This window comes from Corvus hawaiiensis, chromosome 10 (genome assembly GCF_020740725.1).
Source record: "Corvus hawaiiensis isolate bCorHaw1 chromosome 10, bCorHaw1.pri.cur, whole genome shotgun sequence".
NCBI lineage: Eukaryota > Metazoa > Chordata > Aves > Passeriformes > Corvidae > Corvus > Corvus hawaiiensis.
Genome location: NC_063222.1, coordinates 21274157 through 21294183, shown reverse-complemented (window position 1 = coordinate 21294183; position 20027 = coordinate 21274157). Strand labels below are relative to the sequence as shown.

The 20027-nt window shown below is 38.0% G+C and overlaps 1 protein-coding gene across 1 annotated transcript; it reads right to left on the bottom strand.

Annotated features, from left to right (window-relative positions):
- Positions 1–153: 153 nt before the first annotated feature.
- On the bottom strand, positions 154–19643 carry CCDC39 (coiled-coil domain containing 39). The gene is made up of 20 exons (XM_048314236.1): positions 19438–19643; positions 18939–19058; positions 17757–17903; positions 16555–16713; positions 15552–15644; positions 15337–15465; positions 14628–14819; positions 12891–12994; positions 12436–12568; positions 9333–9527; positions 8491–8655; positions 7795–7932; positions 6283–6491; positions 4978–5098; positions 3632–3791; positions 3207–3313; positions 1821–1961; positions 1500–1673; positions 1206–1288; positions 154–585 (listed from the first exon to the last, which is right to left on the bottom strand). The coding sequence occupies exons 1-20, from the start codon at positions 19546–19548 to the stop codon at positions 426–428; spliced, it is 2841 nt and encodes a 946-aa protein (XP_048170193.1). The 5' UTR covers positions 19549–19643; the 3' UTR covers positions 154–425.
- Positions 19644–20027: the final 384 nt, after the last annotated feature.

Below are 20027 nucleotides of genomic sequence, written 5' to 3'. Positions count from 1 at the left end.
GTCTGAGTTTTTGTGAATTTTGCTGGGATGTTTCATCCTGCTGCACTGTTGCATGTGCTGTCTACTCCATGGAATCCTGCCCTGTCTGTGAAGGCAAGTGTATTGCATGTTCTCTAAGAGTAATGTAAAAAAACCCAACTTGAAGTAGAAGAGCAACTTTTACAACAGTGTTTATTGCCTAGGTAAGCTCAAGTGTGAACCCTTGGTTTGAGCTTTGGTGGGGATTTACTTTATAAGCGCTGGGAGGCAGCAGTTGCGTTGCTGAAGAAAAGGTTACACAGTTTACAGGGAGACCTGCAAAGGTGGGTGGCAGAACCACACAATGACAATTGTACTTCAGCTGCAAATTTTCCAGGTAATTCCATGGATACAGGTTAGTTGCAGAAATTAAGAAATCTCAACTAGTGTGGCCTTCAAAAAATGACTTAAGACTTCTTGCGTTTAGAAATCCCGGAGGTGCTGCCTCTGCTGGGTGCCTGTGAGCCAAGAGCTGCTGCTTCCTCAGGGGTGGGGATAGGCAAGGTCAGCTCCACGACTTTGGCTGATGAACCCTGACTAAAGGCTGAAGTTTTTCTACTGGGGAATCTGAAAGAAAAAAATTTAATAATTAGGATACAGAAATCCCTGCATCTAAAACAGAGCTGTCAAGGGTGGCTCACAATGAAGCCACCCAGTAGCCATGGTCGTTCCAGGGGAAAGCCCCTGAAGAGATCTCTGTAGCCATCACCACTAAATGGCTTCAGTAATCCCTGGGAATGCTGGATCATAACTGGGTCAGCATGGTACAGGCTCTATTTGAGCATACATTGAACAGGGGAAGAAGGTACCAGTAAAAGCATCAATATCTTCTCTATTTAATTAGGAAGGGCTGTTCACACTACCAAGTGTAAAACATGGCTCAAAATTGTGCTTTTATAATATCAAACCACTTTTTTTAGTTAGAGCACAGTAAACAAAAGTAAATTTAATTATTCTGTAATTACTGGGTTTTCTAAACTGTGATGGATGCTGAAATAAACTTCCTCATGTGCTAGAAAAATGTAGTAAAAGGACAGAGTAAGGAGAAAGTTTTTATAGAGTCTTCAGCAAGCAGAGACAATTGAGAAGACCTTCAAGAGTGAGGAATTCTTTCAGTTAGGGACTAATTTTGCTGGTTTAAATGTGATCTTAAAATCTCAAAGTAACCCAAGTGTGTTAGAACTTACCTGGTAGGAGGTAGTGAGTTCTGTGGGGACTGAGAAGTTTGACTACCACTAGGAGAAGCAGCTGGAGGAAGCTCTAAATTGAACTAGAAAATTTGGAAAGAAAAAACAAGTTGATCTGATGGTTATATAACAGAATTGGCATATCAGAAGCATTTACAGGGCTTGGGATTTGAAGAGATGTTGAAAGCAGGTGAACACTTTTCTGTTTTACCATATTGTGAGTTGTCCTTGAAAGACTCTAATAGGCTGGAGCTCTCACTCAAGATTTTGGTGGCAGTTAACTGGAAAGCTCACCTTGTCAAAGTACATTTGAAAGGCTGCAGTTAAACCAGGATTTGCTTCTAGAACATCAGCTATCACTTGGTTGACGGTTCTGTTGAAGCCTTTCAGTTCACGAAGATGAATGTCTTTCTCTTCCTGTGTTTCTGTTCCACTCTGAGACTGAATTTCTCTGGATAGTCTGGAACACTTAACACAAATATTTTTAAAGCACTGTTCTTATGAAAATACAACACTTTTTCAGACACCTGCTAAGTTTAACCCACAGAGTTTAACCCACACTACTTACTACCTATCAGTATAAAGTCAGACGTTCTCAGCAATAAACACACAAACCTGTTTTATAACCCTTGCTAGTTTCCGCTTCTGTTCTTCAATGTCTTTCTTCAGCTGCAGAATAAAAGCTTGTTTTTCCTTCTTTTGCTCTTCAAAGAGGGCCTGCTGCTTCTGTACTATGTCAAAGTGTTGTTGCATGCTCTGGAAATTCATTTGAACAGTAGTATTAGTTTATAAAGCAGGTTTGGTATCCTTTCACTTTTTGTATTTGTGGAAGGGTCTGCTGTCATTACTACTTCTAAATATAGCTCAAGCAATTAGTGCTAATGTTAACTCGAAACTTTCTGCTAGTCCAGCTGTTTGGTGGATACAGACCTGGACAAAGCAACTTCCAGGTAATGTACATCACTGTTAAAGGTACTGTTAATGAAATTACAGGTACATGTTTTAAGATGTATCTCATAGTAGCTACAAACTACCCTACCAACTCACCAGTGCAAGCTATACTAAAAAAACCCCAACATGGTTTCCTGTAGGAAAAGAGGGATACCTTTGACTGGAATGAATAAAATCAGCTCCATAAGGGCAACTGGGGTTTTTAATAAATAAATAAATAAATAAATAAATACAATTTTAAAAAAATTAAAAGCCAGGAATGGGTTTGCTGCAATACCTCATTATATCCAGGACTTATTCCCCGATGAAGATCTGTGTCCCTTTTCTTTACCTTAAGAAATAACATCTCTGAAATTAGAGCTATGTCCTGTGGTGGTAGAATAAGCAATAGGAATGATTGTTGACTATAGGCAGTGAGTCAGGGCTTAGAACAATCATGTGGTATGTGACCACATGCCTTTGCTTTCCTCTGCCTAATAATATAACTGAAATGTCACACATCAGAATTAAGTGTTGCTCTTTCTTAAGGTCCAAGTGGGTTTTTGATAACCAGGGGAACCATGAGTCAGTCCTTGCTGTGGAGCCTGAACACAAACTCTTGTTTGCCTGCATTTAGTGCTCAGCCTGCTAAATTACAAGTCAGCTAAATTAATCCTGTTTAACTGAGGTGCCTTCAATGACAGTAAAACTGAATTTGTTCAGTTTCAGTTTTTGTATTATTTTAGAAAAATCCTGTGTGGATTTTAATCTGCAGTAGTGTGTGCGTGCTGCTGCTTTAGTGGCTGCCAGAACAGCAGCTGTCAGTGCATGTGGGAGTCTGAAACTTCTAGCTGTATGTGACTAAACACCTGAAGTTTTGGTGTGATTCAAGAAAACTCAAATAAGCACTCAGTTTTTGAAAGGGGAGGTAGAGCCTTCTAAAAATCATGTCTTAATAAAAGAGTAGAAAAAAAATTGTACGACAATTTCCTATTTTTCCTCTAGGATGACTTGCATGGATTTACCTACATGCTGCAGTCTTGTCTGACTGGAACTTTACTTGTATTTTACCTGGAGGTTTTCCTGAAGTTCCTTGATCTTTCTTTGTTTGTATCTGTATTTTTCATCAGCATCCCTTTTATCCTTTTCTAGTTTCAATTTTTCCTCAAGTTCCTCACCTGTGATCCCAAACAATGAGGCAGCATTATTGCTGTGTATACAACTAAATTTTCACTTGAAAATAAGTTGCACTTTAAAGTAACTGCATCTCAGAGTATTACTATATTGGTGTTGGCAGTATTTCAGTGCCTCAGGGTTTGAGGGGTTTTTAAATACTCTCTTACTAATTCCAATACACTGTGAAAAAGTAACTGGCTTCATGAGGGAGAACGTTTTAAGAGCTACTAGTTCCAGAGCCAGCAGAGGGCACAAAAGTTAAATAATAAGTATTATTTAGAATTAAGTTCTATTTTCTATCTAATTTCTATTTCACGTACTTTTCAAGGCAGTCCCTGAAACAGAATTTTTGTAGTTTCTGTTCCAGTTTTTAAGTACACACAAGCTGTTTTCCATAGCCATGATTTCTTTTTCAGCTTTGCAGATCTTTGCATCCAAATCATCACCTTCTTGTTGAAGTGCTTCCTTTTCCTGTGCAGCCTGAAAGCAAAACCAGTATTTTAGGTGACTGCAGACATACTGAAAATATTATGATACTTATATAGAAAATATTTATTATACAGCAGTATTTAGGGGTTAAAACCACTTGAACTGAGATTTGGGTGACTAGGGACCTGGAAGGAGGAGTTATTTACAGTACAGAAGTTCTTTGAGGTGTTTCATCCACATGCATTCATTATGGGTACCTGCATCTCCACTTAGGCTCACTTAGTCCTGCCCAGCAGCATCTACACCCTGTACAGAGCAGTCTCTGTGCCTTCCACTGCTGATGTGAATCACAGCATATGCTTCACCTCTGCTTCCTTCACCCATAAAATCCAAGATTTGAGATTGTACATTATATAACCACTGAGAGACTGTCAGAAGTCATTCAGTTTGGGAATCAGTCACTTGTAACTCCTCATTGATCTGACCAATAGATTTAAGAAACAGCCGGCAGGTGAAGTATTTTCTATAGCCCCTGGGAAGATTTGATATGGTGAAAAATCTCCATAGGTGTAGAGGCTATTTTATACGCCCACAGTGACCACATGGCTTCTGCAGAGGGTCTTCTGCTGTCTTGGATCTCACAGTAGCACAAATACCATCATTAAGAAATTTAATTAATATGAACTTCAGAGCAAAGCTCACAGCTAAAAGTGTGTGGCTTTAACAGGAAATCAGAGAATTTGTGGAGATCAAAACTAACAGATTCTTGTTCAAGAACCAGGGTATTGCATTATGGATAAAGACTGATTTTCTCTTTTTTCCAGTGAAAAGCTGAAGTATGCATAGGTAATTGGTAAGTGAAAGGGGAAAGCAGACATTTTTCAAGGTATAAACCCCATATGGTAAAATGAGTATCTGGAAATAACTGACAGTTAGAAAAACTTAAGGTCACATGAGACTCCCAATAAAATTGTTTTCAGTTCATAGTGGATTATCACTTGACCAGTAATTCTTGTGGTTTTGTAAATTAATGAGCACTAAAGCGAAGTTTTCAAACTGCTCAGAATTAAGGCTCCACATAGATTCTTGTGAAACTTCTGTATAATTTAAATAACCAATGGTGTCAGATAATGTAGAACAATTAGACTCTAAGCAGTAGGCAAGGAGGTTGTCCTAGAGCCCAGGGAAATCTATAGCTTAAATAATTGAATTATAATGAATTATGTTGATAAAGTACCTTAATTACATAGTAGGCTTGACTTTTCATCTCCTCTCCTTCAGGTGGCATGGAAAGAGTAAAAATTTCATATCTGCATTTCAGTCTATCAATTTTCCATAGATGATCTTGAAATTCAGCACTGATTTGTTTGGGGAGAAAATAAATGGGTTGAGAAAGTGTTTGTCTGGTAGTGTTTTGTGGGCAGTTCTTGCTGCAGCAGCTTAAATTCCTGTTATTCCAGCAGCCTGTACCAGGAATTGTGCTGCTACTGGTCTTGCTTGCTTTCTGTGTTCTCCCAACCACAAACACCCCTTGTTCTGGTTACCTACGTGACTTTTGCAGTTCTTAATGGAGCCAAATCTGTTTTGACATCCCAGATCACTGCATCCTGGGAGGCTGTGCCACAGTCCTTCCCCACATGTACAGGTCTGGCCCTTCACTCCCAGAGCTGTTCCAGCTGCCCCCTGCTGATGGTACCTTAACATTCCTTACTTCCACAGAGTCTTGATTTGGGGCTGTTTCTGGCTGTGCCTCACACTGATCCAGCAGTGGGAATGCTAAGGTACCATCAGGCACACTAAATCACTCTCGTTGCCGTTGTGTGGGGTATGGTCAGCACGGCAGTTCAGCTGCTGAAGTGTTCACTTTTGGCTGAATCTGGATACTGGGATTTCAGGGCTAAAACCATCCCAGATACTTTGCACTGATTGTTACAAGAGGGAAATGTTATTTCTGTGTTGTTGCTTTATAAGAGGGTGCGTATGTAACGCATGAGATTTAATTTGTTACGTAGGATACATAATGGAAAGCTCATTAGTTAAAAAGAAGAAAAAGCTCAACCAGACAAAACACACCACAAAACAAACCAGTTGTACTGTTTGAATCAAAGAAATTACAGTTTTATCAAGCAGCTGGGAAGTAAACCCTCTTTAAAAGCAACTTTTCCGTTTCATGTACTTTGGCGTGGCTCCAGACACATGGCTTCACATGTCCAGAATAATTTGAAAAAGGCAGTCACATACACACTGTTTACTGTAAAAAGATGTCTGTGACTGAGGTTTCCTCTCAGTTCTGCTGAGGATCCTCACTCACAGCAAGGCCACTGATCTCCTGTTCACCGAGGGGTTAAAGCTGCAGCCTGGGGGGGTCACAGAAGGGGTCTCTTGCTGGCCTCAGCTGTCTTGGTAGATAACTGAGCAAGATTTATTTAATTTTCAATTTCTCTAACGGTGAAGCTGGGTAAAATGCTTCTCTTTTTAGTGTGTCCCCATAAAAAATGTACTCAATGAAAGCTACAAGTTTAATTTCTGTAAGAACAGTTACCTCATGCGATGCCGTTCCTGATCCAACAGTCGTATTTGGGAATCCAGCATTGCCTTATGGATCCTGATTTCCTCAGTTCTTTCTGCTATGGCTTTCTTTAACTCCAATTGTTGTTTTTCCAGTGTTAGAACTTTCTCTGCTTTATTACACAGAGTATTTTGAAGGCGCTTCAGTTCTAGTTTTAAGAGATTATCTTCAACCATCATCTCCTAATAAGTGCCAAATGGTATCAAAATAAGAAATCATTGTTTTAATTAAGATTATTTATAATTTAGTAAGGCAATATTTATTCATTATTTTACCTTTAATATATATACAACTGTAAGACTCCTTTTGCTCTGCATTTAAAAATGTTATCATTTCCTCATTTGCCAACAGTTTAACATGGTGAGTGTGACAGGGGTAGATTGTTTCCTGAATGGTTTTACACAAATTCATCAGACTTTCTAATTCAGGCTGAGTTTTGGGTTATTAGACTTTTCCTTCTACAACTTTTTGAGTTTAGGTGGTTTCAAATAAAATAAGAGGCCTGACAAGGAGCTTTCTGGAACAGTTAATATCTCTCTTGAACCATTAAAACTGTCTTGGAGTAAATTCTAGATTCTGTAGGCTTGCAATTCATGTTACATGTGCAAATTTTGTATACCAAAGCTTATGAAAAGCAGCAAATGGTGAACTTCATTAGCATGGAAGTACTTTAAATCATTCTGTTAAAATCTCGTATGATCCCAAACTTGAGCAATTTTTATCTGAGTACTTTTAGGTCATTAGCTTCTTTTGTTCCCCTGAATTTTATCCTCAAAGAAAAGTTCCATGTTTAGGGAAAGAGTTTTCATTGAAGAGGAAGTGCACCAGTTAAGTCAAAGTCAAAACTCTTTCCCCTGCTACTTAGACTCTGCTTTTTTCTACTATGTTAGTGCTTCCTTAAGGAAGGCTAAAGCTTACTGCAGAAAAAAAAATTGTGCAATAATTGGAGGAGTGGGAACTGTATTTTTCTGCTTATCAAAATGTGAGGAAAGGACTTACACTTTGTTTCTAATTCCTTAAACTGGAATATAAATTGATTCAAACCATCTGTTAGAAAAAAATGCTTAGAGTTTAATAACAATACTGTGCCAAACTTATTACTAGGCATCACAGATTGAGAGTAAAAACTCTGTGTTTTGTAAAGACATCCCTGAACAGTAAATGTATTTTCTATTTTAAAGGTAATTGTTTCTCAGGGGAAAAAACCCCAACATCTCCACTGATCGGGTGGATATTGTGGTATAGCTAATGTGGGATTATACTGATACTTCATCAAACTTTATGCTGTATAGAGAGGAGAAGCAACACTTTGCCTAGTAAGATAATAGTGATGAAGATGACTTCAAAGTTTGGGAAGGAAGTATAAATTAGAAAACTACAGAAAGGGTTCTTATGAATGTAATGATGTAGCACTGTAGAAAGCAGATGACACCCCAAACAAACCAAACTGTACTGTATTAGTAAAGTTGCAAAATAATACTGTACCTGCTTAATGTGTTTTGCTTTTTTTAACTCCTGAAGCGATCTCTCATTGAAAAGAGTTAGTTCTTCTATCTTCACTATCAAACCACTTGCTGTTTCTCTTGTCTTATCAATTGTTCTCTTGGTGATTTGGACATCATTCTGTTTCAAAATAAGTTATATTGAACTTATTTCAGTGAATGTAAATTGCAACAAAAGCTACCAGTTAATTTTAAATGAGAGGTATTTAAGTCCTGGAACCAGGAACCATCATCATGATGCATCCATATGCTGCTCTGCAAACTGCATGGCATGTCCTCATGCAGGGTACTGCACGGCGTCTTTGGACAACTTTAAATGCAACTGTACTTACGAATTTATGAAAAATATAAAAGTAATAGCTTCACAAAACAGCATTCTCCTATTTCTGCATGGGCCAAACGATAAACTCAGACATTTGCAAGCAGTCAGTCTTGATGAAAGCTCAGCTTGTCTTTCCAACATTCAATGCTTGTCTTCATGCTAAGGTGTCTCACTTGGGCAGTAATAATCTATTTTTCTGGAAGCTATAGGGAATATATGAAGTTTTCCACATGGGTTACACAAAGTTCAGATAACCTTTAGTCTAATACCAACTTCTTAATTACTAAGACCCAATCTACTTAATTCACTGAGATTTCTAAATGATACACAGTCAAAATGATGTTCTAAGGAAGTTACCTGAAGTTTCCTGCACAATGACTGTAGAACATCATATGCCTTTTTCTTTTCTTCTAAGGTTTTCTTACGCTCAGCAACTTTTCCTTCCAAAACTTGTTTTTCATCTGAATTAACCTCCCCTTCTAACCGTGACAGCCGTCTCTGTATTTGCTGAATATAAAAATCCTGTTAAAATAAATTTTAAGGGAATTAATAGTCTGAGATAAGCAAAAACCTTGGATCTAAGTGTTGGCTTTAGGACAATCACCCAATTAAGCTATTGTTTTTATAGTAGTTTCTGGCTTATAGACCTCATTAGCAAAATATCTTAGATGACTGATGAGCAGTGATGGTTTGGGGTAATCTTCTAGAAGAGTAACAAAGCACACTCAGCACAGGCTGCTGTAGGGAGGCTTACAATGGAGTTGCCATCTTGTTGCTACCAGTGGATGCTGATATAAAAGAGCAAATTTTCAAAGTGGTGCATAGGAAATATGCACATAATCCAATTAGTAAATAACAGGATTTTGGCATGTACCTCTTGTATTGCTTAAAAAATATACCCTGAGGTGTCTGTGGTTCAGAGGGATCAAAGTAAAGAATGGGTTTTAGGAATTAGTGGGAAAAGCAGCTGATCCAAAAAAATAATGAAAGACCCAAGTACAAAATGTAGGTGATACTTTGGCAAGTTTCAGTAATTTCAATTTTATCTGTACATCTAGAGACAGAAATAAATTCAGTCTTCAAATGATACTGCATAACATTTCCAAAATGGAAAACTGTTACAGATTACAGAATTGAAGCAACGTGCTATCAGTAGACTCAAGAAACAACCATAGTGTGAAAATACATTCACATTTTACCTGGTCATATATTAATCCTTGTTGTTTTAACAGATCTGCATCAAGTTTGCGCAGTCGACTCTTGAGATTTTTAAGTGATTTTTGACCTCCCTCAATTTCTGCCAGAACAATCTTCTCCTTATCCCTCTGCCCTTTTAACTCCTGAGTCTTCTTGAAAAGTAGGTCCTTTAACCTACTCATTTCATTTTCTTTTTCCTGGTGACAGATTGATCATTAAGTAGAAGAAAGAAGTAATTAATCACATCAGAATTGATTTCTGAAAAATTATTTGCTTTTATTAATCATATATAGAAAAAAAATATTACTATCTCCATTAATATGAACATGGAATTTTGTAAGTCTTCAAAATGGTTGGCAAAAAAAGTATTTGACTTTTGAAAGAGAAAGTAATATTTTTTATTCATTTCTTAAAAATCTAATCCTACCCTACAATTACATGACTTTTTTTTCTCAGTTATAGAAAAGCTACTCTTTTCAGCCTTCCAGAAAACTAAATTCCTGTCATTCTTTTCAAAAAACCTCCTTACAGCCTCCAGCATCTGTGAATATTTGAGAAATATAATACAAAGCTTTTCAATGGTTTATTAAATCTTGTAACACTGTGTGTGCACATGTATGTACATGTGTGTTTATCTAAAAACTACACTTTCTAAAATCACTTCCTTTTTCTCAGATGTAAGTTGCCATTAACACCTAAATCAGTGCAGGAAATGAGGTTTTAGTAGGATAAAAGACAATGCCAGACATTTCAGGTAACCTGAAATGGATTGAAAACAATGAAAATTGAGATGATTTCCTTTTTAGAACCCTAATAAGGAAAACAATTTTATTCTTTCCCTCCCTCCTTTCACCTCTCCCACACAAGTAGCCAAAGACCTTCCAAAGCTCAGGCCATTGAGCATGCCAGTTTCCTGTGAGGTACATCCTAAAACAAGTGATGAGATTTCCCTTTCCTGTTCCAAAGGACTCATTTACATTTAGCTCAAGTTTGGTACAGAATTTGAAGATGTACATTTAAATTAATATGCAAAACACCTGAGAACTCGCTTTTCTACATTGATTAATAGTGTGTTTATTCTTGATTTAATATGTATGTAAGCACCTTGCTGGCTTAAATAATGGGGAAAGAATTTAATGCCTTCTCTAGGGGTTTGTAATCACATTGCCCATTCTACCCAGCAGAATTTTTTTGTAGTTGAACTTGCTGTAGGTGCAATTCCAAAGTCAAAACTCAGGATGTAAGAGGCAAGTGTAAGTTTAATATGAAAATATTATGGAGTGTAGCACACGTCAGTGAGCTTTGTATCATGCCTGAACAAAGGAAATTTCTTCAGGAAGCAAACTGGTTTTTAAGCATGTGCTAAATGCTGAGCTGTATTTCTGAAACTAATGACAATGATGAATTCATCCACTGACACTGGATCATGATTTGACCTTCTCCTCATGGTCTTTATTGCATATCTAAATTAATTTATTTAACAGAAATTGTTGGTCTCCCTTTAAGTGAGGTTGTTAACAGAGATAAGACATTCAATAAGCTTCACTGTGCAACAGTGTTTTGCCACAAATTGAAGAGGGAGAAGTACCACAGAACTAGAGAGCAAAAGAGTGACATTTAATCCACATTGTTCCTGTAAATATCTCTTCACAGTAAATTAACAGATGCAGCAAATAGCCATGTGTGTCTAACAGTGATGGAAGGGAGGCTTCTGACTAACACATTACAGACATTGTTCAAGAACAGTTCATCCTAGCTAAAATATTCCCCTGGAGCTGTGGAGCTGCCAAGCTCAATGTCATCTTAGGTTATCCGCCACAGACACGAGTAAAGAAACCCTGCTAAGGCTTCAGCCACCCTGGAAACTGTCTTAAGGGGAAGCAAATGAGGTTTTCATTTTAATGAAATGCTACACCATTAGAAATTGTTTTTAAATTATCTGAAAAGCCAAAACAGTAAAGACTGTGATTTAAGAAACTCTCTATAAAGGAAAGACATCCTGTCACTAGTTTCTGAAAGTATATTTAAAATGTGTGATTAATGCCTGTGGAGTTAAAAAGTTTGAAAAATAACATTCAATCTACTGCAAGGCATTATTTCACATGCATGCTACAGGAAACACAAAACAGGGAAGGAAAAAAAAGAGCATACAGTGGTATGCACAAATACAGCTTTGCTGTCAGTTGTGTGGGACACCTGCTGTCACATTAATTTAAACTGGTCATTCTAGAGAAATGAAAGCTTCAGCATATCCAATGCTCAGTTGTCCAGAAAAAGGTAAAAAAATATTTCTGTCATGTTCAGTCAGAAGTAGTGAAAATACTTTAAGAGAATTAGTAGCAAAATGACATAAGAGTATAAGCATTTCCTGAAATGCAGGAAAGTTCTGAAGATTGCATTACAACACTGCATTTATTCAAAAGCCCTTTACAGCTTATCAGATGATAACGAATTTTTATTCCTATACTTAAATTTCCAACCTAAGAAGTGGGTTTTTAGTTTTATAGAAGTATTATTAGGCATGTTAAAAAAATAGTCACCTTATTATAGCTTGTATATGCCACTTCCCAGATCAAAATCTTTATTCACGAAAATGAAATCTGAAGTGAGCCAGTCATTACTTAATAGTCCACAAGTTAGATGTGTCAGAGTATCATGTAGTAGAATTAAATAATGAAGAGCAGACTAGGCCAGCCAAATCTGATTAAAAGATTCCTAAATATTTTTTTAACTGTTTGCCAAAATCACAGCTCTTTGGAGGTTTATAAATTTTGGTGGTGTTTTACTAGAGCCATGAAGTTTTTGGTCGCAGTGTTACTGAAAAGCCATCCTGACAAGAGTCTCACTTTTTAACAACCTTATTGATGGGTATCAGACTCCTGTATTAATATAGTCTGAATTAGCAGGATCACTTATTTTCCTCCAGAGTTTTCTCAGCACAGACATATCCACATGCACATTACTTCAGTGTTTGATGAAATAGCTACATGCCATATTAATACTTTCATTTTAATAGAAAATTCTAAAATTAAAGAGATCATTTCAAAATATAAAGCTTGCAAATACAAATGACTCCTCTATAGAAACCACGAAAAACATTTTTACCTCGACACTTTTTTCTTCTTCTTTCAATATTTCTTCAAACCTCAAAGCTTTCTCTTCTGAACTGAGTGACTCCTCAATCACAAGCTTCAGTTTATCAGAAAGACTTGCATTTTTTTCATTAAGAAGGTGTAATCTAAACAAAATGACATAAGTTAAATGAAAGTTGCCTAGACAATGCTGCCAAAAGGAAGCAGCAAATCTGACTGAGCAGTTGCCTCAGTCTGAACTTCAACCTATGATAAGCAAGGTCCTGATTTTTTTCACACCCTTTAAAAACAAGGATTACCAGGAGTATCTTGCCTAAATTATCCAGTGCCAAAAACTATGCAGGACATGAAGTAACCAGAAAGTTAGAGGCTTCAGTCATCAACATTATTTAAGGTTCTTTGCTATCTCAAGGATTTGACTGTATTACTAATCCTTACCAATTATATCTTTAAAGGTCTGGTTCTTACCTGGCTTTTTTCCCCTGAATTTCTTTCTTCAGATGGGTTACTTGTGTTCTCAACGATTCTAGATCAGAAGCAGTTCTGTTCACAATGGATTTCAAAGCCTGCAGCTAATAAATTACAAAGTCAAGCAACTGAGCTCTTATTTTCTTTGGTACATGTTAAGATATTTAAAATTACATTTTCCTATTTATTGGAAAGCATTCCATTACTTTTAAACAGTGCTCTCCAAATGAGGAGTGCTGAAAATTCTGAGGCACTATAAATTGGCCCAGCCAGTAAATTCAATAGACTAATTTACATAGTATGAGTAGTAGGAGAAAATAATAATTAAGAACATAGAAAGAATTATAGAGGTGTTGTGGGCTGCAATTCTTGTCCAACAGCATCTGTATGAGTGGAACTGTGGTTTTATAGTGCAGAGCTGACTTTGCTGAGGTTCTCTGTGAACGTGGATAACATTACATATCTAATAAACATTTCTATGTCAAACTTTTCTGGACACATAAAATTATTTTGATTAAGACATCACTGTGACAAAAATACACAGATACTTAATTTGGTAAAATATACATGACAGCATATACTTATTAAACAGGATAGGAATACTTTACAATCAGTAGCTCTTTCATCTTCACAGTATCACTTAACAGCATAACTGTGTTCACTTTCACAGATGAAGAAACCTGATCAAGGGCATGTATAGCAAGTTTCTTAGAGGTCACATGTTGTTGGCTGAACTGCCTCCTTCTTTCCTTGTTTCTCACATGCATGCCACAAATGCTCTAATAAGGGGAGACTGTTCTATTATCCCATCATAGAGTATTAATTATGGAAAAACTTCAAGCAAGAATCTCACAGCTTGAGATGAAAACTGACCAATTCTACAAACCCTCAAGCTTGCATGAATTATAAGGTAATCTAATAGCCTATACCTTGTCTGAGCTACCTACAGTTTAATTAGGAGATCAGTCTATGAACCACCTGCTACAGAAAAGCTATTCAAAATTAAGGCAACAGCAGATGCAGGGTTTTTCAAAAAACACCAAGCTTGCTGATTAGGCCAGTGTTACCATTTTCTTGTTAAGAAAAAAACTTACTCAGATAATACAAGTGTATCTCTTCTCAACAGAGCCATGAAACTTGAATTACTTCTTAGAAATACTTCTACAGGCATTTAAGTAATTCAGCAGTGCAGCTCATTCCCAGATTTAAGTGCAGAGTTAAGTATGGACAGGATCAAGCACAGCTTGTTCACAGGGCAGCCCTGTCCTACTGCGTCTTGATTAGAAAGCCATGTGAAAACACTGGGTGTTTTCCCCAGGAACTGTAACCTGACTACAAGGCCCACCAACACACACTTCTGAGAGCACTGACCAGGAATTGTTTGGAATCTGGAAGAGATTTCTCTCATCTTTATGTAATACTGCAGTCTGTGTATGCTAAAAGAAAGAAGCCTCCTGAGGCATCTGACAGTGTTAGACCATTTAAGAGAAAATTAATCCATTTTACACCTACACAACAGAGAATACATTCCAATCTTTTCACCACTCTCAATTACAGGATTAAATTGAGGGTTCAGATCCAAATAAACAGGAGTAGGCTGAGAAAAGCAACATTTTGTTGAATTATTAAGAGTCTAGTATAAAACCTGAGAAAAGGAAATGCTATTCCTGTATTTCCTCCATCTGGTCCTCAGTTATAGTTTCAGTTTGTTTTCCTGAACTCTTTGGTCACCCTTACCTCATCCTGCAGCTGAGTCCTGCGAGTATCCTGAGTCTGGTACTCCTTTCGGAGGTTGTTTGCTTCCCGCTCAGCAGAAGAGATTTTCTTTTCATATTCCATATTATTAACAGTTTCATTTACCAAAAAAGAAGTCTTCTCTCTCAGCAAAAGTTCTTTGTTTCGGATTTCCTGTTTTATCTCTGCAATTAGCTATCAGAATAAAAACACTTTAGATTTTCTTGCATTAGTTGTGTTAGATTAATAAAGGGTACAATCAGAAGATCAATTCCTATTATGATTACTATTTGCCTGAGTTCAGTTATCATTCCTAAAATTACTTTGTTCCATGGATACATCACAGCAAACACTACAACTGTTTTGGACTGGAAACTTCCAAAATATTCCAATAATTTAAAAACAAAAAGACACTGTAAACTCCTATGAAAATAAAATAATTATTGATTGATTGAATTGGGGAAAAAAAGCTAAGCAAAACTTCAGGTAGACTTGAAACAGATGAAATTCAACAGGAAAATTACCAGCATTAGTGATGCTTACTTTACCTGACAGGTTTATAACTATTCAGTGAAAATTGTGCATTTTGAAAGTTCAAGTAAAGCATTAGCTAATCATAAAATTATAGTTTTCATGTTAATTAAAACCAAAAAACCAACAAGCAACAAAACAACCCCAAAACTCAGATATGGATCAGTTACAGCGGTTTTACCAAAGCACAATGATCAATCTCCTGATCTCTTTTTTGCATCTGTTGAATTGCATTCTCCCACTGCCTGATGACTTCTTGCCTTTCTTGATGAACTCTGCGAAAATCTTCAGCTGCTCTGTCAAGCTCCATCTGTTTAAAAGAAAGCACCCCCATGATTTCTGATGTTAAAAATGTCACATATAAACAAGGGATCTCTGAGAACCTTAAGCACAAACCTGAGCTGTCATGGTTTCTGTAAGCTCATTATCCAGAGCTCTGCGCTTCTGATTTGCTTGCATGGTCAACTTTTCTATTTGAAGGGTTAATGCCTAAAATGAAAGGATATGAAAATATTTGAAAATGAAGTATTTGAAAAGAAATAAATCACATCGTATGAATTCTTGAAGCCCTGCTACAATCAGGGGTTGGATTATTGAGGCATCCATTTTATTGTGTTTTAGAGAACAAAAAATTGACAGTGTAGCCTCCCACATTTACAGTCAATACAAATGGCCATAAGAACCAGAGCACAGCAAGGCCAAAGTAACCCTCCACAGTGTGTAAATGTGTGTGGTGTCTGTGGCATACAGCAGTGAGACTGTTTGTGTAAACTAAAGTTTCTGGGTTAAGTATTCAGTGAGTAAAAATCAAATTTCTCCTCACTCTATTTAAAGGCTAAAAAGAATCATAACCAGGGTTACTTATCTCTAAATTAATAATATACTCAGGAACTCACCCTTATAAACTCTGAGCTTTTGACTGGAATCTCTCTTTATACAGATAAATATGTCTATATCTTCCATTATTCCAGGTAGCTATGCTGAAGTTGCTGTACTTTGTTCTCAGCAATATTAACAACTTCAGTTCTAAAGTGAAATCCTACACTATTCATCCATACTTGGTGTGAATTTTTGAATAAATTCCTCTTAATTCAGTGGCAATGTTTTCTAGACTTTACAATCTATCTGTGCACCCTCTGAAAAAAAGTTAAATTTTACCCAGATGAACAAGCAAATTAATGTCTTCAATTATGTTTCTCATTGTTGTAAAACCTATTCTCTCTGAACTTTAAAATGAGCCTCATATGGAATTGCACCGTTGTGCTAAATGGAAACCAGTTTCAAAGCAGTATTGTATAAAATCTTGTCTTCCTTTTCTCTCCCTTGATAACATAACAAGGTCTTCAAGTGATAAAATGGTTCTCCATTTGGTTTCTGAAAATTGCTCTTTGCTACTTACTCCTAGTTTCCCTTCATCTTGCTGTGCATACTTCTGGATTGCACTAGCATCATTATCTGTACGATTTATTTCCTTTATCCAGCTTTCCAGAAGTTCCTCATCACAGTTCATCTGTTGTTTTAAGTTTTCCAGCTTCTTAGTGGTTTTATTTATAGTGTTCTAATAAAATAAGAGAAAATTAGAGGTTCAGTATCAAATGTCTAATATTCGTTGAATAGTAATTGAAGCAACCACTTCAAGCTACTGTAACAATTCTACCCACATCTTGCCCACAGAACTGATAGTTTTCTTTTTTATTAATTGTGGGTTGTACTTGAGGAATGCTATTGGACATCCTGGTCTTAAAGAAGAAACAAGACAGTAGGTTGCCACAAATTTAAAATGCAAATTATTTTAAACAGGAAAGTCAACCTCCGGCAAGATACACCCACGTGCAGGGTATTTGTTCCACACAATAAACTGATCGGGGGCATCAAAAGGTAAAGGTTCTCTCTCACTCATTAAGGCCAAGTTGTTAGACCCTTATCCTACATATCAATTTTCAAATGTGACCTCTTCATGTGATTGTGAACAGACTTCCTGACACAAAAATGAGAGAATCTAGATCCAGCTGAATAGTGTGAATATCTTCATCCTGCTACCCATTCTGAGAGCCTGGAGATTACAAACAGCCTAAATCAGAAGAAAAAGAGCAAATTTTAAAAAATTAAATAATTAATAGAAGGAAAAAGAGACAGTTCCAAACCCAGAAAACCACCTGTGATTGGGTAGCATTAGATTACTTTGTAACTTACATTTTTGATATTGAAATCATGACCCAAGTCATGATTTTACGTAGAGTAGATTTATTTTATGTAGAGAAGATTTGCCACTGACAATTTAATTTTTAAACCATTAAGAAAACACATGTGAGCATTAGAAATACGATGATATGGATGTGTGGCTGTGTATCTGGCATTAAGAACAGAACTCTTTCAATATCTAATTAATATTTGCTAAGTCTTGACCAGTCTATGCAAGGAGATCCTCAGTGTCACTCACCTACACAGGGGAAAGCCCATCCGGATCATCTACTACAGTTTATAAGCTTTAATTTTAATTAGCTATTCTTAACTTATACTACTGTTGCTGTATGTGCAAGTGAGGACAAGCCATAAAATTCAGTAGTATAGGTGTTCTCTTCCAGAAATTTCAAACCTTACTTCTTGAATGTTCTTCTTTTGTCTCAAGGAAGCTATCTCGTCTTTCAGTCGTTTAATGTCGTTTTTGAGACGTCCATATTCTCTCTCAGCAAGGGCTTTAAAGTGATGTTCAGTTTCAATTTCATTCTCTTTGGCTTTGTAAAGAGACTGCAGAATAATAAAGTTCAGTATTTTACAATAAACAAAAGGCATACATCAACAAACCATTTTCTTTACACAAAATCAAATCCCAAGTCAGACATGGAGTGGTTTCACCATGTAAATGAAGGAATTTTCAGAGAAAATTTATTGGTTTGATTTTAATATTTCAAATACATGTATCCTTATGTATACATATATATACCTTGTATCAAGTATCCACAGATCAACATTTTATAGCCCTAAAAATTCAATTCTAAGATTTTTCACTCAAGATTCAGGATCTTAAACTTTCAACATCAAAATCTTAGTCTCTTGATCACCACTGACTTTACATCAGATTCAGGAGGCACAGCAAAAAAAAAATCTTTTATTGTTCTGTACTGAGACTGACCTCCCCTGCTGGCCTATAGCAGTATTTATGTATTGTCTAATCTTTCTTTTAATTCAAATTAACACTTGAATCTAGCACCAAAAAAATTAAGAAGTTGTTCAATGGCAGGGGAGTTTCTTAAGACTTTTTCACCCAGGATATTTTATCTGAAAGGCATAAATCTTCATCTCAAGACTCTTTAGAAATCTAAACCAGCCCTTTTGGTCAGTTAATTCAGAGTGTAAGACTTAGATCTTGACCATCTCACTTCATTTTTCATGTCTGTGAATTAAGTCTTCATCAGCATTTCACAATTAATTCTTCACTATTATAAAAATTATAAATTTATTTTTCTCTTACACTAGTGTTTTCCTTGACCAATTTTTTTTTTTATTAATACCTACAAAAGTTCCCACTCAGGAAGAATTCTAAAGTTCAGCCTTCCTGGCTTTTTCCTAGGTACAGTAATTTGAATTTGGATGGTCTTAATGACCATCAAATAAAATCACTGAGATACATAGTTTAACTTTTGTTTCTTGTGGAAATCCTGGAATAAAGGCCTAACAAATCTCTAACAAAGCTGGCAAAATATACAGGGACAGCAGCCACAGAGAGATACTCAGGTAACAGGTCTGTTTGACACAACAGATCTGCTAGAGGTGGCCATTTACCTGAGAGAAGGTTATCTCTTGTCTCACGTTTTTCAAATGAGACGTCATTGCTTCTATGCGCTCCTCAAAGTTGGTCAACTCATTCTGCAGGTTCTCTTTCTCCTTTAGCATCTTCTGGAGCTGTTTAAGAGTTAGAATCGTCAAGCTACTGTTTGCGGTTAAGTGCTTATTATCTGCAACTACCTAAAACTAGTCATTGCAATTATTAATGAAAAAATAACGTAAGAAGTAGATACTACGTTCCTCCAAAGCAGTGCAATGAGGGATTTCAAGGAGAAAACCCGGAGCTTTGCTAAGGAAACGCACAACTCGCACTGCTGCTCCCGAGGGGCTCGGGGGATGCGGGTGCGCGGGTCCCACGCCTGGAGGCGGGGATCTCCCTGCCGATTCCCCGGGCAGCTCCGCGGAACTCGTGGGGTTTCCCTCCATCCCTCCCTCACTCCCCGGCCCCGGGGAAAGGGCGGTCTCCTCTCCCTGGCGGCCGCGGGCCCGCGCTCACTTCGTCCTCCAGCGCCTTGTTCTCGGCGTTGGCCACGGGGATGGCGAAGCCGGGCTCCCACTGCAGCTCGGCCAGCACCGAGGCGGCGGAGGGGCTGCACAGGCTCTCCATGATCGCGGAGGGGCCGCGCAGAAGCAGGGCCGGGGCTGAGGCGGCTCTGGGCGCTTGGCAACGGCGGCACCGGCGGCACCGGCGGCACCGGCCGGGAGGGGCCTCGGGCGGCACCGCCCCCGCTCCTCCTGCGGGGACCCGCGGGCCGGGCCCAGCCGAGGGCTGTGGGCTGGGGCGCGCTGGGCCCGGTGCCGGGTGGGCGCGGCGCTTTGCGGGTCAGCGGGCCGGGCACGGGGCTGTGCCGTTCGTGGCCGTGCTGCAGAGGGGGTGTCAGCCCCACAGCCGCTGGCAGCGTCTCAGAGCCCCTCCGGCTCCGCTGCCAGAGCCGGCCCGAGCCACGGCTGCACCGGGACTGGGGCCGGCAGAGGGGCGGCTCATCTGCCGCTGGGGACACCAAATAGGTCTGGGGCTGACGCCTTTGGCATTGTCTTCACAACGGGTGGGTTTCCTGAGCCACGCTGCCTTCAGGTGACCATAAA